The 14496-nt window shown below is 48.2% G+C and overlaps 1 protein-coding gene across 1 annotated transcript; it reads left to right on the top strand.

Moving 5' to 3' along the window:
* Positions 1-8600: 8600 nt before the first annotated feature.
* FIS1 (fission, mitochondrial 1) lies at positions 8601-14048 on the top strand. Its single transcript, XM_007940038.2, has 5 exons — positions 8601-8645; positions 9509-9641; positions 12532-12608; positions 13522-13627; positions 13951-14048. The coding sequence occupies exons 1-5, from the start codon at positions 8601-8603 to the stop codon at positions 14046-14048; spliced, it is 459 nt and encodes a 152-aa protein (XP_007938229.1).
* The last annotated feature ends 448 nt before the right edge of the window (positions 14049-14496 follow it).

Here is a 14496-nt window from a genome sequence, read left to right as displayed (position 1 = left end):
TTGGCAAACCATCCCGAATAGAAGGAAGAGCGCCTACAAAGGTGGCCGTCACTAAAACGTCTACGTGTGCAGAGTGCTTGAGGGCCTGGAGAGGAAGCTGGAGAGGTAAGCGGGTGCGATCCTGAAGGGTTTCGTGTGCGTGAGAAGAAACTTGAGCAGTGTCCCAAATAGTCTCTAGATGGCATTTTAGGCAGGACAGATGAGCTGTGGTTTGCATTTTTAAATGCAGCTGGTAGCCAGGCTGAGTTAGAGGAGGAAAAAATCTGGTCTGTCGGAGTACAGTGACAGGATGGAGGCGCGGATGACCTGACGTCATATAGTACAGTAAAACTTGCGAAAGCCGGAACCTGGGTAAGGCGGAAACATCTCCACGAAGGACCTGGGTAAGGCGGAAACATCTCCAAGAAGGAAAACAAATGTTTCTTATTACTAGAGAGTGCTAGAAAAGTGGTTAAGACCGCACCCTGTCAAAGGCAGAAAACTTGCAGAGACCCGGCAAAACGAGACAGCCGGTGGAGTTCCAGCTCTCACAGGTTTATTGGTTACCAGTCTTGTCTTTTGTACTAAGATGTAACTTCCATGAGAGCCAGGTCTGTCGTGTCTAGCACATAACCAAAAACGCCCAAACCCCTTGCCATAGAATTGATTCCGACTCATGGCGATCTCAGAACTGCACCCTAGGGTTTTCCTGGCTGTAATCTTAAGGCGGGGACAGATCACGAGGCCTTTCTTCCATGATTTTTCTTCTGAGGTACCTCTGCATGAGTTTGAACCACCAGCCTTTAGGTCAGCAGCGGGTTGCAAACTGTTTGAGTGAATGAACTTGCAGCTGATAGGAATTCTAACTAATTGGGTGGTAGCTGAAACCAGGAAGTAGAAAAGATTTATTACTGAAAATTGGAAGAACACGAATAGTGGACTCCAGTTGAATGGGTGTTCCCTGAGCACTTCTGGCTGCACTGACCACAGGCAAGGTGCTAAAGGGGAGCAGGCCAGACAAGCTCTAATGTCTGGTGTAGTCAGGGGCGGGGGCCATAGCCCAGAATCTGCTAATAAATACTAGCTCCAGGTTTTAGTCTATAAACAAGAACATGATCAGTTTCCTTTCATTTCACCCAAAGGCCCTCTGGTGGTGCAGTGGTTAAGGCATTCAGCTGCTAACCAAAAGGTCGGTAGAATAAAGATGTGGCACTCTGATTCTGTAAAGATGTACAGCCTTGGAAACCCTCAGGGTTTCTGTCCTGGAGGGTCACTGTGATTAGGAATTGACTCAATGGCAGTGAGTTGAGTTGGTTTTTTGCCCACCCACATTACTAAATTTGAGAAGCACATATTTTTGGTTTTATTTTGATTAACATCAACCCATGTAGAATCCATTTGACTATGACTTTGAGGCTGTATATTATCCCATTAGGAGCTCTGGTAGCATAGTGCCTAAGACACTTGACTGCTCACCAGAAGGCTGGCGGTTCAAACCCACCAGCCACTCCTCGGAAGGAAGGTTGGGCAATCCTACTTCCGTAGTGATACTGCCTCGGAAACCCAAGGAGGGGTTGCTATGAGTCAGGGCCGACTCGACGACAAACATCAACAATTATCCCATTATCCTGATGTATCATCATTTAGGAGCTCCGGTGGTGTAGTGGTTAAGGCATTTGGCTGCTAACCAAAAGGTCAGTGGTTCAAACCCACCAGCCACTCCGTGGAGGAAAGATGGGGCAGTCTGCTTCCATAAAGATTTACAGCCTTGGAAAGCCAATGGGGGTCTCTATGAGTTGGAATTGACTTGATGCCTGCCTTTTTAGGGTGAGAGGGCTTGGCTTCTGTTGAATTATTTTTCCACAGGTGTAGAATAATATTAGGAGCTCTGGTAGCATAGTGGCTAAGGCACTTGACTGCTAACCAGAAGGCTGGCGGTTCAAACCCACCGGCCACTCCTCGGAAGGAAGGTTGGGCATTCCTACTTCCGTAGTGATAATGCCTCGGAAACCCAAGGAGGGGTCGCTATGAGTCGGGGCCGACTCAATGGCAAACAACAACAACAACAACAACAAGAATATTATATCTTACAGCTGTTACTATATGTTACTTCCTTGTCCCCCCCCCCCCAAATTTTTTTGTTGTTTTTTTGTTCCAAATGATTTTGAGTTTTGTTCCACATTGTTCTCCCTCTCTATCCAGGATTTCCCCCCCCCCAAAAAAAAAAAAGTAATAAGGGCAAGAGCAAGAATTACAAGTAGAATATCTCTTGGTGCTGCACACTGAGCTGGAAACAGAAACCAAACAGACATAAACCCTGCCATCACATAGCCTGCAGTCTAGTTCAGGAGGCAGAAATTAATCAGCTAAGCACACAAGTATATAATTACAAATTGACAAAGAGTATGAAATAAAAATACCGGCTGCTAGCCAAGAAGTTAAGGAGTTCTGGTGGCACAGTGCCTATGGCATATGATTACTAACCAAGAAGGTTGGCAGTTCAAACCCACCAGATGCTCCAGGGAAGAAGACGGGGCAATCTACTTCCGTAAAGATTTACCACCTCAGAAACCCAATGGGGGTCGCTATGAGTTGGAATTGACTTGATCGAGTTTGGTTTGGTTTTTGGTTTTTTGAGCTAAGAGGTTGAAACCAGTTTGACAACAATTTTAGCAGAAGTGGTGGGTTTTGTTTGTAATTTTGCCACTATTAAAAAAAAAAAAAAAAAACACTGCCGTCGAGTCAGACCTGACTCATAGCAACCCCTCCTTGGGTTTCTGAGGCAGTATCACTATGGAAGTAGATTGCTCAACCTTCTTCCAAGGAATGGCTGGTGGGTTTGAACTGCCAGCCTTCTGGTTAGCAGTCAGGTGCCTTAGGCACTACGCCAGCAGAGCTCCTTTTTGCCACTATACTAGCTCCAAAATGGTTTGTCAGGACTATGTTTCCTGTTTTGATTTTAAATGAAGCAGAATTGTCCCTTTACAGTTCACCTCCTGCTTAAGGTAAGTTGTGGGTGATTTCTCTATTGTAAAATGGAAAAAAAAAAAAAAGTTTTTTAAAAAGATGAATAACTAGAACTTACTTATGAGCTTGTCCTAACCTTTCCTCCTATTTATCTCTTGACCGATTTTTCCTCTTCTGTGAGTGCATAGCCCTGTCTCCCTCCTCTCAGCTGAAGAGGCATCCATTCCCTAGTGCAGGGCAGAAGGACTCGGGTTTGAATCCCAGCTCCTCCACTTCTAGTTTTATGACTTTCAGGAACAAGAAGCCTCAGTTTCCTCATGGGCTAAATGGAGCTTATAATACACCTTCCTGTGTGTGGTTTGTGGCCACAGGTCATGTGTGAGCATTGTTTTTAGTGGGGAAGGACAGGCTTCGTAAACTACAGTCACATGTCACTTAATGTCCATGATACATTCTGTGAAACAGGACGTTATGTGATTTGGACACTGTGGGAACACCATATGATATACAAGCAGTCCCCAGATTATGAACGAGTTCTGTTCCTCAGTCTGCCTTTAAGTTGAATGTGTATGTAAGTCAGACATTAAGTACAGTTAACGTTAGGTCAGTTAATCAAATGTTTGTCTTAGTATATAGTCTGTAGTGTACCTTACTACTCATTAGAAAATATTAAAGAAACACTTCCAGATACACTAAAACCTCTTTAATGTAATAATACAATAAAATGGTAATAATGTTTTGATGCATGTTACAAATTAGTACCCATTTCTTATTACCAACCGGTATATGTGCCTTGAATTTTCAATATAATAGGTTTATGGGGGCTGGGACCACGGACTAATATGCAGTTGGACGTTGCCCCAGAGGGCGTTGTGCAGACCAGAATGGAGTCTCTGGCTTCCTGCAGATCTTACTACCAGGCCCAAACCAATACTCTTGCTGCTCGTGGAAACGCAGTGCAAGCAGAGGGAGGAATGTGTGGATTCTGGTTGATGTTCTGAAAATGTAGGCCTGGCGGTGCTCTGCCTCTCAACGGAGGACCTCACAGGCCGGACGCCAGAGAAGGGCTTCCAGTAGGAAGAGCCTTTGGGCTGAGACCTCAAAGAGGAGCAGGAGGTCACAGGTCCATCGGGGCAAAAACGCCCAGTCCATTAGCACATCCTGCCAACCCTGGCTTCTGAACACATATCCTGAGTCCCTTCACCTCCACTGCCGCGCTCACCCAGGTCCACCATCCACTGTTTCCGCCACGGCCACCACAGCAGCTTCCTAACCAGCGACTGCTTTCACTTTTGCCACTTTGGTCTTTTGGTCTTTTCACCACACAGCAGCCAGAAAGGTCCTTTCATGATGGATCATTTCACTCCCTTGCTCCAAACCCTCCAGTGCTTTCCCGTCACACATGATGTTAAACCCCAATTCCCCCTACAGTGTCTGTTCCTGGCTGCCTCTCCGTCCTCAACTTCTGTCACACTTTCCTTTGCTCACTCCGCTCTAGCCACACTGGCTTCCTGACTAGGCCTCTAGCAACCTTGCACACTCCTTCCCCAACCCTTCTGCACTTGCTCCTTCTGCATCCGCCTGCTCTTCCCCCACTTACCTGTGGGGCTTCCTTCACTCACCTGAAGACTCTGCTCCAGTGTCACCTTGGTAGAGAGGGCTTGTTTGAGCAGCTCTTCTAAAGTAGTGCCCCCTTCTTTCTCCTTCTCCAATCAGAAAACAAATGTCCTCATTTCCATAGCACTTCTTACATCTGACGTTGGGTATTGATTTATCTCCTTGTTTGTTTTTTGGAGCTCTGGTGGCGCAGTACCTAAGGCATTTGACTCTAACCAGAAGGCTGGCAGTTCAAACCCACCAGCCACTCCTCAGAAGGAAGACTAAGCAATCTACTTCCTTTGTGATACCACCTCAGAAACCCAAGGAGGAGTCACTATGAGTTGGAGACGACTCAACGGCAGTGAGTTTGGTTTTTTGGTTTTAGCTTTTCTCCATTAAACTGTAAGCTCCAGAAGAGCAAGAATTTTATTTTATTCAGTCCTGGTCCCAAGTACTCAAATAGTGCCTGGCACATAGTAGGTGCTCACTAAGTATTTGTTTTGTTAAATAAATTGAATGAATGAATGAATGTGTCAAATAATCAAAACGGAAGGGGACAGGTGTTCTAGTAGAGGGGACTGTGTCACAGTGACCACTATAATGTGGGGTTTCAGAAATGAAAGACCTGGAGGACAGACAGGGAGGGGTAGTGATAGAGAGACGAGGTGCAAAGACCAGACCATCGGAGCCTGGTACACAGTGTTAGAAGATTTTGACCTTTGTTCTGAGGGCAATGAGAAGGCATTAAAGGGTTCAGGTAAGTTGAAAATTGTGTTTGGTTTATAAAAAAACAGAACAAAACCCATTACCATCCAGTTGATTCTGACTCATGGAGACTCCATGTGGTACAGAGTAGAAGAGCTCCGTAGGGTTTTCTTGACTGGAATCTTTAGGGAAGCAAATTGCCAGCCCTTTCTTCAGCAGCACCACTAGGTGAGTTCTGCCAGCCTTTTGGTTAGTAGCTGAGAGCAAACCATTTCTGCTACCCAGGGAACATGCCCACTGACTACTCAATGGTAAATTGATAATAAGGGGGCAAGACTGGAGATGGGGACTACTGAGGCAGCTGTCAAGGTCATCCACCAAACAGCAGTGGTTTCCATTAAGGTGCTTGTTGGAGAAGATGGAAAGAGGTCATTTAGATGTAAAATTGGCAGAAAGTACTTCCAATCCCTGTGATCCAAGGCTATGTTAACTAGACCCAAAAAGATATAAACTCAGACCTAGGATCTCTGTTGACACAGATTTAAGTAAGGCATCCTTTATTCTCTCATGTACACATTCCACAAACACTAATGGAGCTTGCCACATGCCAGGCCTGTGCCGAGAGATGCAGAGAATAAAAAGATGAATACTCTGTGCTAGGCCACCCCAAAAAAGTAACATTCTAATAGAAGCAGTGCCCTTTTGGCCTTTTTATATTCCCTGCCTTGCCAGTGCTTGCCCTCTGGTCCTGTTTCCACTCGTCTCCTTCACATTGTGTATGTTATTTTATGCCCTGTGCTTACCCCAAAGTCCAGCCAAAACTAGCTACGCAGTACATTTTGGGATGATCGTTGAGTTTTCGTACTTGACTGTTAGGCTAGTACTCATAAGAGACCCAGTTTCCCAACCTGAGCTTTCTCTCAAAGTTTGCTGAGCTCATCATATCAAAATCATTTCAACTGTCCAAGGCAAATAGGGAAGAAAAACCCTTCCCTACCTAACTCACAAGGCTATTATGAGCATTAAAGTAACTTCAGGGGCTTTGCCAACATGAAAGGCTGTTGGATGGTAAGCCCCTGCATTTGCACTGCCCTCTACTATTGTGTTTGCTTTATTTTTTGTTCACGTAACAAGTGTTTATTGAGCTTTTACTATGTCCTGGGATGGGTGCTAGAGATGCAAACATGAACAAGACATGGTCTCTGCCCTCGTGGAACTTCCCTAATGTGTACTGGTTCTTGTTGTTATTTGTCGTCAAGTCAGCCCTGTCTCATAGCGACCCCTCCTTGGGTTTCCGAGGCGGTATCTCTACAGAAGTAGATTGCCCAACCTTCCTTCCAAGGAGTGGCTGGTGGATTTGAACCACCAGCCTTCTGGTTAGCAGTCAAGTGCCTTAGGCAGTATGCTACCAGAGCTCCCAATGTGTACTGGTAGGTCAAGGTAAAAAGAATGTGGAAATTACAAACTCCTCAGCCCCGTTCCTGCACAGGACACTGGCACAAGAGGAATTACCAGCATTTCCCCTTCCCACCATCTGAGTGCTCTTCACTGCCTGTGACCCCATATGGCAGGCCTTCCTCTGCATACACCCAGAAGATGTTTTATCTAAATAGTCATTTGAAAGACTGGATCAGTTCTGTAAGTAATGGAGCAGCAGCTTTTCCTTAAATACTCCTTTGTTGTTGTTGTCCTTACTATCCTCTATTATGGGGGCTCTGGTGGCATAGTGCCTAAGGCACTTGACTTATAACCAGAAGGCTGGTGGTTCAAACCCACCAGCCACTCCTCAGAAGGAAGATGGGGCAATCTAGTTCCGTAGTGATACTGCCTCAGAAACCCAAGGAGGGGTCGCTAGGGGTCAGATCCAACTCCACGGCACATAACAACAATCCTCTATTATTAGGAATTCCTGGTGGCACAGTAGTTAAAACTCTCAGCTGCTAACCAAAAGGTTGGTGGTTTGAACCCACCAGTTGCTCCATGGGAAAATGATGTGACAATCTGCTTCGGTAAAGATTTACAGCTTTGGAAATCTTATGGGGCGGTTCTTCTCTGTCTTATGGGGTCTCTTAAGCGTCAGAATCAACTGGATAGCAGTCGGTTTGATTCCGTATTATTAAGGCCTGGTGGGGCAATGGGCTGGTCAGCATTTCAAACCCACCCAGCAGCTCCTGGAGAAAGACGTGGCGACCTGTGCCTGTAAATATTACGGCCTAGAAAACTCCATGGGCAGTTCTGCTCTGCCACGTGGGTTCAGCCCCACCCCCACCCCTTATTTTTGGATTCTGGTCGCCAAGGTGTGTGGGTAAGAAATTCAGTCTGTATCCTGCATTGTAAGAGTCGGCAGAGGCCCTGGAAACCCTGGTACTCATTATGATTTTGTTGCAGAGTGACGTAGCCTCCAGGGTCCTAGATTTCTCCCGGGAAGGGATAGTTACACTAGTCCCTAAAGTTATGTGATCCGTGAACGGCTTTCCACCCTCCTCTTTTCTGTTCCAAGCCCTGGGGCAAGCCACCAAGATGTAGTTCTCCAGCTTCCATGAAGCTGAGTTAGTGGAGAAAGACACAGGCTAGGGTACAGAGAGGGAGCTCTGGTAGCATAGTGCCTAAGGTCTTTGACTGCTAACCAGAAGGCTGGCGGTTCAAACCCACCAACCACTCCTCGGAAGGAAAGTTGGGCAATCTACTTCCGTAGTGATACTGCCTTGGAAACCCAAGGAGGGGTCGCTATGAGTTGGTCTGACTCCACGGCAATGGTTGCCTTGTTGCCTACTAGCCGGGAGGAGTTCTGGTGGTGTAGTGCCTAAAGGCATTTGACTGCTAACCAAAAGGCTGGTGGTTCAAACACACTAGCCACCCCTCAGGGGAGCTCTGGTAGCGTATTGCCTAAGACACTGACTGCTAACCAGAAGGCTGGTGGTTCAAACCCACCAGCCACTTCTCGGAAGGAAGATGGGGCAATCTACTTCCGTAGTGACACTGCCTCGGAAACCCAAGGAGGGGTCGCTATGAGTCGGGTCCGATTCAATGGCACATAACAACAACAACAACAACAAAGCCACCCCTCAGAAGGAAGGTTGGGCAATCTAGAGGGGCCTCTATGAGTTGGATCCTACTCCATAGCAGAGAGTTTTTCTACTAGGCCGGGTGCCCAAGGCACTGCGGGGGGCGGGGCGCGGTCAGGTCTGCTTAGGGCGGGTTCGGCGTCAGCCACCAGAGGTGATTGGCTCTGCGTAAGGGCGGGGCCCCGTATCCGCTGAGCAACGGAAGTAGCTCTCCGCCCTTGTCGGTGAGCTATGGAGACTGTGGCGCTGTAGTGTCTGTGGTTGAGGATTGCTGGGGCAGCGGCCATGGAGGCCGTGCTGAACGAGCTGGTGTCTGTGGATGACCTGCTGGTGAGGCCTGGCCCCCAAAAGAGGGAAAGGGAAGATTCAGGCAGGCGGGTCCTAAGGAGAGTAGGCTAGGGACCAAGCCCTTTTCCCAAATCAGCTTTGCTCAGGGAAGCCGAACTACAGCTCCCGGTATCCTCTGCAGCGACCGGGTGTTGCCCAAAGGTTCCACTTCGCCCTGGAGGCTACTGGGAGTTGTAGTTTCTTAAGCCACCACACCTCAGACTAAGGGCGTGTAGTCCGACGGGGTCTGGGTTCCTGCGGGTTTTGGCAGCACAGGGTGCAGATACCTGTTCTTGAGTGCTCCTCCAATGACAGAGAAAATAAAATTTCACGTATTGCTGAGTCTGGCGCGGTGTTGTGTGTTGCATACGATAATATCTCAGTCTTTATTCCTCCAGTAGGTAGGCACTGTTTTTATTCCCATTTTACAGATAAGAAAAGGTCTGGCAGGGCGGAGCAGGATAAGGAAAGCAGTCCCAGGCGAGGGAGCGCGTGAACTGTTGTTGACCAGTTATGACAGCGTGTTTATTGTTCGCCCACACAGGGTCAGCTGCTCCGAACGCGGTGTCTGGGGCTGCCACTAGGTGGCATCTCCGCTCGGTACCATGAGGGGGAGGGGCAAAGGGGACTGCTGTCCGGCTGTCTAAAGAGACAGGTCGACTCTAAAGAGACAAGTCAACGGCTGAATGCCTGAGTCCCAGGGATGGAGATAACAGAACGTGGTTGCCAGGTCCCAGGGCTCCTGAGGGAAGTATGGCAGAGACTGGGGCAGATGGAGTGTCGCTGGGATTTGGAGCCCGGGGCCAGGTGGAGAATGGTCACTCCCTTCATTTTGAAATGAGTCCTCCTCTCCTCTCCTATAACAGAAGTTTGAAAAGAAATTTCAGTCTGAGGCGGCAGCAGGCTCAGTGTCCAAGAGCACGCAGTTTGAATACGCCTGGTGTCTGGTGCGAAGCAAGTACAACGATGACATCCGTAAAGGCATTGCGCTGCTGGAGGGTAAGGAACTAAGGTTACACGGCACTTCCCCTTCCTCACTGCCATTGGGGTCTGTCTCTCCCTATTACCACTGGCCCCATTCACTCCTCTGTCCCAAAGGCTGGGATTCTTTTCCAGCATGGGACCTGCAAAAAAGGGCGTGGGGGCAGAGTCTTTTCCTGACCTCCTCTTACTTTATGAGGGGTACAGAGAATCCCCATCAGTAGCCCAAGGCTGATCCCTATGAGGTCAGACATGTTGCCACTCTTCGACCGTTTTACCAATTCTGATGCCAACCATCCCTCCTACGACACTCTCTGCTTCTCTCCTAGGTTGGATAATTCATTGCAGTGGCCACACACAACTCATAGACAATACTCACAATTTTGGGGTATTTAGGGAAGCAACAGGTTACAGTTCAGGTTCAGGAACATTCAGGATAGAACTCTTCGATCAAGACAGCCTCTCCTTGGCCATGCCCATAGGCATGCCTCTCTTTGGCCCTTGGCCTCTAGGCTTGGCCTCTGCCTCCCATCATCCTTGTCTCTGCCATGCACGGACAAGTGTTACAAAGCTCTTCAAGCTGTCAGTGCCCAGAGAGGCACCCCACTCTGCCAGCAGACTTCCTGCCTGAAGGCACTCTGCTTTCTTGTTCCATGGGCCAGGAAGCCCCCAACTCTGTCTTATGCCAGTCTTTTGGTTCCCCATGTTAGGGTTCCATATACCTGATTTCTGTGGTCCCATCCCCATAAGGGTGTTGTGCATCTTATTTACATTATTAGCAAACTATCCAGTCCCCTTGGTAGGCCCCAAGCATCTCACATTTGCATAGTCAGGCCCAGTCATGTGGTGGGAGTCACAAAGACCATGGCTAGAAGAGCCGTGTTAAGTAATTCACTGCATGACAGGACCGTATAGTGCATTCCCCTCACAGTTGTTTTCCAATCCATTCACTGCAGCAAAGGGCTGTACTTCACCTAACTCCTCCCAGTGTACTTTTGGTTAATCGCTACTCCCATTGTTACTGGGTCAAGCAGAATCATAGGACTTCCATGATCTGGTAGTCTAACCACAGTAGTAGTCCGACTTCTCTCAAAAGATGACTTGTCTGAGGCACACAGCTGATTCCTTAATACCTGCATTGGGACTTGACGCACTTATCCTCTGAGTCCTGGCCCTGTGCTCTTTGTCCTCTACTGTTGCATATTTAGTAGCTATTGTTAATGTATTCATTGAAGAAAGTACCGAAGACTATCCTAAAATAAATTGTGGGCAAATGGTGCTTTTCTGACTGGAATATTTCCCATTGATTTCAAACGGATCATCTTTTGTCAGAGGCCATAATATTTGACCTTAACATCTCTCTGTGTCCCTTTTCTCCTGGTAATCGTTTGTAAGCAAACAGTGTACTAGCAAAGAAGTATATGGTCAATCTATAAAAATCATCTTTTTTAATTTTTATTGTGATTTGGGTGAAAGTTTACAGAGCAAATTCGTTTTTCATATAATAGTTCATCCACATTTTTTTCATGACATTGACTGCAATTTCCCATAATGTAACAGCTCTCTTCCTATCTTCCTGCCTCTTCCCTGTGTCCTTTCCTCCCATGCACTCCCACCCCCCAGCTGTCTCCATGTGCAAACACTGCCCTTCTGTTCTAGGATGGATAGATCACTCCCAGGAGGTGGTGGGGCAGCCTCGGTTCATGCTGCCCTGGGGCTCTCTGACTGGGAAGCTGAGAGTGACCAGAGCTGAAATCAAGACTCAGGCAATGGCCTTCCCAGGACCATGTAGGGATTCTCTGATGAAAATCTTCACCCCATATGGCTGGCTGAAAATAAGAATCTTTTTTAACATAAATCATTTCATCCTACATTTACCTGCCTTACCATTTCAGATTTTCTCACTTAACAGCAGAGCACAGCTATAAAAGAACTGTCGAAGACATTGTCAGTCTAGCTGAGGAGATAGTACAGGTACTCACGAAGGTTTAAAACCTGTACAAAACCAGTTGACAACAAGTTGCAGATTCTAGTGTGGGAAGTGCCAATGAATACATAAACCCCTGGGAAGTCCCTGAATTAAGAACCCATCAGAGTAGGGTGGAGTCGTTCAGGGAAGGCTAATTGAAGGTGAGCTTTGAGTGGATTTTCAAAAGAGGGAGGGAGCATGAAGCCCTGAAACTGCTGCCCTGAGATAATCTTTACACCTTAAACCAGAATACCCCATGGAGTCTTTGTGAAACCAAACACTGGTTGATCTTCACTAGTAAAGATCGCCTGCCTTGGGCACTGTGCTCTTTCAAGATCTAACTACGTGGGATGAAATTGACAACAGCAACTGGAAGGATTAGATAGGCGTTTCAGGGACAGTGATTGTGTAGTAACAGGAGTAACAACTCGGAAAGGGAGAATGACAATGGTTACACAACTCAAAGACTGTCATTGAATTGTACATGTAGAAATTGTTGACTTGGTGTATGTACCGCTGTGTGTATCCTTAGAGCAAAAGTAAATTATGTTTTCTAAAAAGCAAGGGGAAGTACATTTTTAGTGCTACTCTGGACAGCAAACAGCTGAACTTAAAACACACAGTGGCTGCTAGAATTGAGGAGAGATGCCTTTTGGCCTCTCTAGTGCCTTGATTTCCTTGGAAATTCATTCACTTGGATGAACCAGGTGTAAAATGGGTCCCGGAGATGTCGATCACAGTGGTGTATGGGGCAGCCTGGGTTCATGCTGCCCTGGGGCTCTGACTAGGAAGCTGAGAGTGACAAAGCTGAAATAGAAACTCAGGCGATGACCTTCCCAGCACCATACAGGGATTCAGAGGGTAGAAGGAGTCTCTAGGACAGAAGTACTGGGGAAAGGGAGAAACCGTTCTCACCATCTTTCCCTTCCTCCGTCTCAGAGCTGCTGCCCAAAGGGAGCAAAGAGGAGCAGAGGGATTATGTCTTCTACCTGGCTGTGGGCAACTACCGGCTCAAGGTGAGCAGGTCTCTGAACCAGTTCCTCCCAGTTCATTCATGGCCGACGAAGAAAAACCAGAACAGCCCCGAACTTGTGAAATGTGGGTGACGGGAATAACCAGAACAGGACAAATAACAGGTTGACACCTGCTAGAAACTTCATCTCACTCCAGGAAAACAGGGGCAGTGTGTGTGTTGCATGGCAACCAGATCTCTTGACCAGCAGAGTTGAAAGTAGAGGTGCCCTGCTCAAAGATGACAGCCTACCATACCACTTTAAATGTGTGTCACTCCCTGCAGTCCTGGCAGTAATCCAGGCTCCAGGAGGGGTTCACTACGCTTCCTCCAAGTCTCCCACTCCAGGGCTTTGACCCATAGTTTTTCCCATTCCGGTTATCTTTCTGGTGCACCCACATTTTACAGATTTGGTTCTGTTCAGATTATGCTGCGGCGGTCATGACTGAACCGATTTGATGCCCTGAAGGTAAGGCAAAAAAGGCTCCTCCTTCTTCCTCTGCCTTCCTTATGTGGGCCATGATACCCTCCTGTTTCTGTCCTCCAGGGTAGAGCCCCTGGATGTGAGGAAGGTTAAAGAAGGGCATTAGGCTGGGGGGGTGTCAGAGGTGCAAGGTGGTATCAGGACACTGAGGAAGGTGAGAGAGAGAAGAGCAGGGTGCTGAGGGTGTGGACAACAAGTGACGTCAGGATTGGGGTGCAGCCCAAGCTTTGGCCTGTTATCTCCCCCAGCTTATCACCCCTACGCAGTTGGGATTATATGTGGACTCTACTCCATCGGGTGGGGCTGGAGTGAGGGAGGGGCTGGGGGTAGAGGGAGGAGCCCCCAGGGCACGTGAGAAGAGAAGGCCCTTCAGGTGGGCAGGAGGCATGACAGAATATTGAGGTGTATATGTGTGTATTTTCCTTGAGTATAGGAATATGAAAAGGCCCTAAGGTACGTACGAGGGCTGCTGCAGACAGAACCCCAAAACAACCAGGCCAGGGAGCTGGAACATCTCATTGACAAGGCCATGAAGAAAGGTGAAACTTTCCTCTCTGCGCTTCTCCCTCTTGTCTGCTTCTACTCCACTCTGTTCCTCAGCCCCAGGTCCCTCTAAACTCTTTATGTTCAGACCTCCTTCCTCCCCCATGCCTGGGTCCTTCTGGCCTCTAAATGATCCCCCCTCCAAGAAATGCCTCCTCAGGACACCCCCATCACTCACCTTTTATCTCCAACCCTTGCAGACCCTCATCCCATGACTCAAGATAGGGAAGCCCATCTTTTCTAAGGAGAAGCTGATCACAAGGGTCCCTGAGGGGCAGGAACTGGGCCCCTGACACCTTCTCTCTTTTCCTTTACCCAGACGGACTGGTAGGCATGGCCATTGTTGGAGGCATGGCCCTGGGCGTGGCGGGACTAGCTGGACTCATCGGACTTGCTGTGTCCAAGTCCAAATCCTGAACACAACTGCACCTCCTCTTCTGCCCCGGGGAGCTCACAGGAGTCAAAGCAGCCTATGAGTTTGGGGGCTGGGCATGAAGGACCCTCAGAGAGGACGCGTCCTGACTGCCCCTTCTCTGTTCTTCTCTGGCACCTCTGTCACTGTCTGCTGTGGTCGTCAGCCTCCTCTCCCCTCAGACCTGCCCTTTAGCCCCAAATCATGTGCTTTGGGATGAGTGTAAATAAAATTGGGCTTTGGCTTGGGAAGCTCTGAGTGTGTATTGAGGGAGCGGCAGGTTGCATTGGGCATGAAGGGTGGGGAGCATCACATGTGGGTCTCTCCTGCTCCACAGTACCCACCAGCCACTCCTCAGAAGGAAGGTTGGGCGACCTACCTCTGTATACCACCTCAGAAACCCAAGGAGGGGTCGCTGAGTCGGATCCGACTCGATGGCAGTGCCTTGTGTTG

The sequence above is a fragment of the Orycteropus afer genome, unplaced genomic scaffold (assembly GCF_000298275.1).
Source record: "Orycteropus afer afer isolate SDZICR_OR568_19922 unplaced genomic scaffold, OryAfe1.0 scaffold00006, whole genome shotgun sequence".
NCBI classification, from domain to species: domain Eukaryota; kingdom Metazoa; phylum Chordata; class Mammalia; order Tubulidentata; family Orycteropodidae; genus Orycteropus; species Orycteropus afer.
The sequence above is the reverse complement of the archived record's forward strand: the minus strand, read 5'-3'. Positions and strand labels throughout refer to the sequence as shown.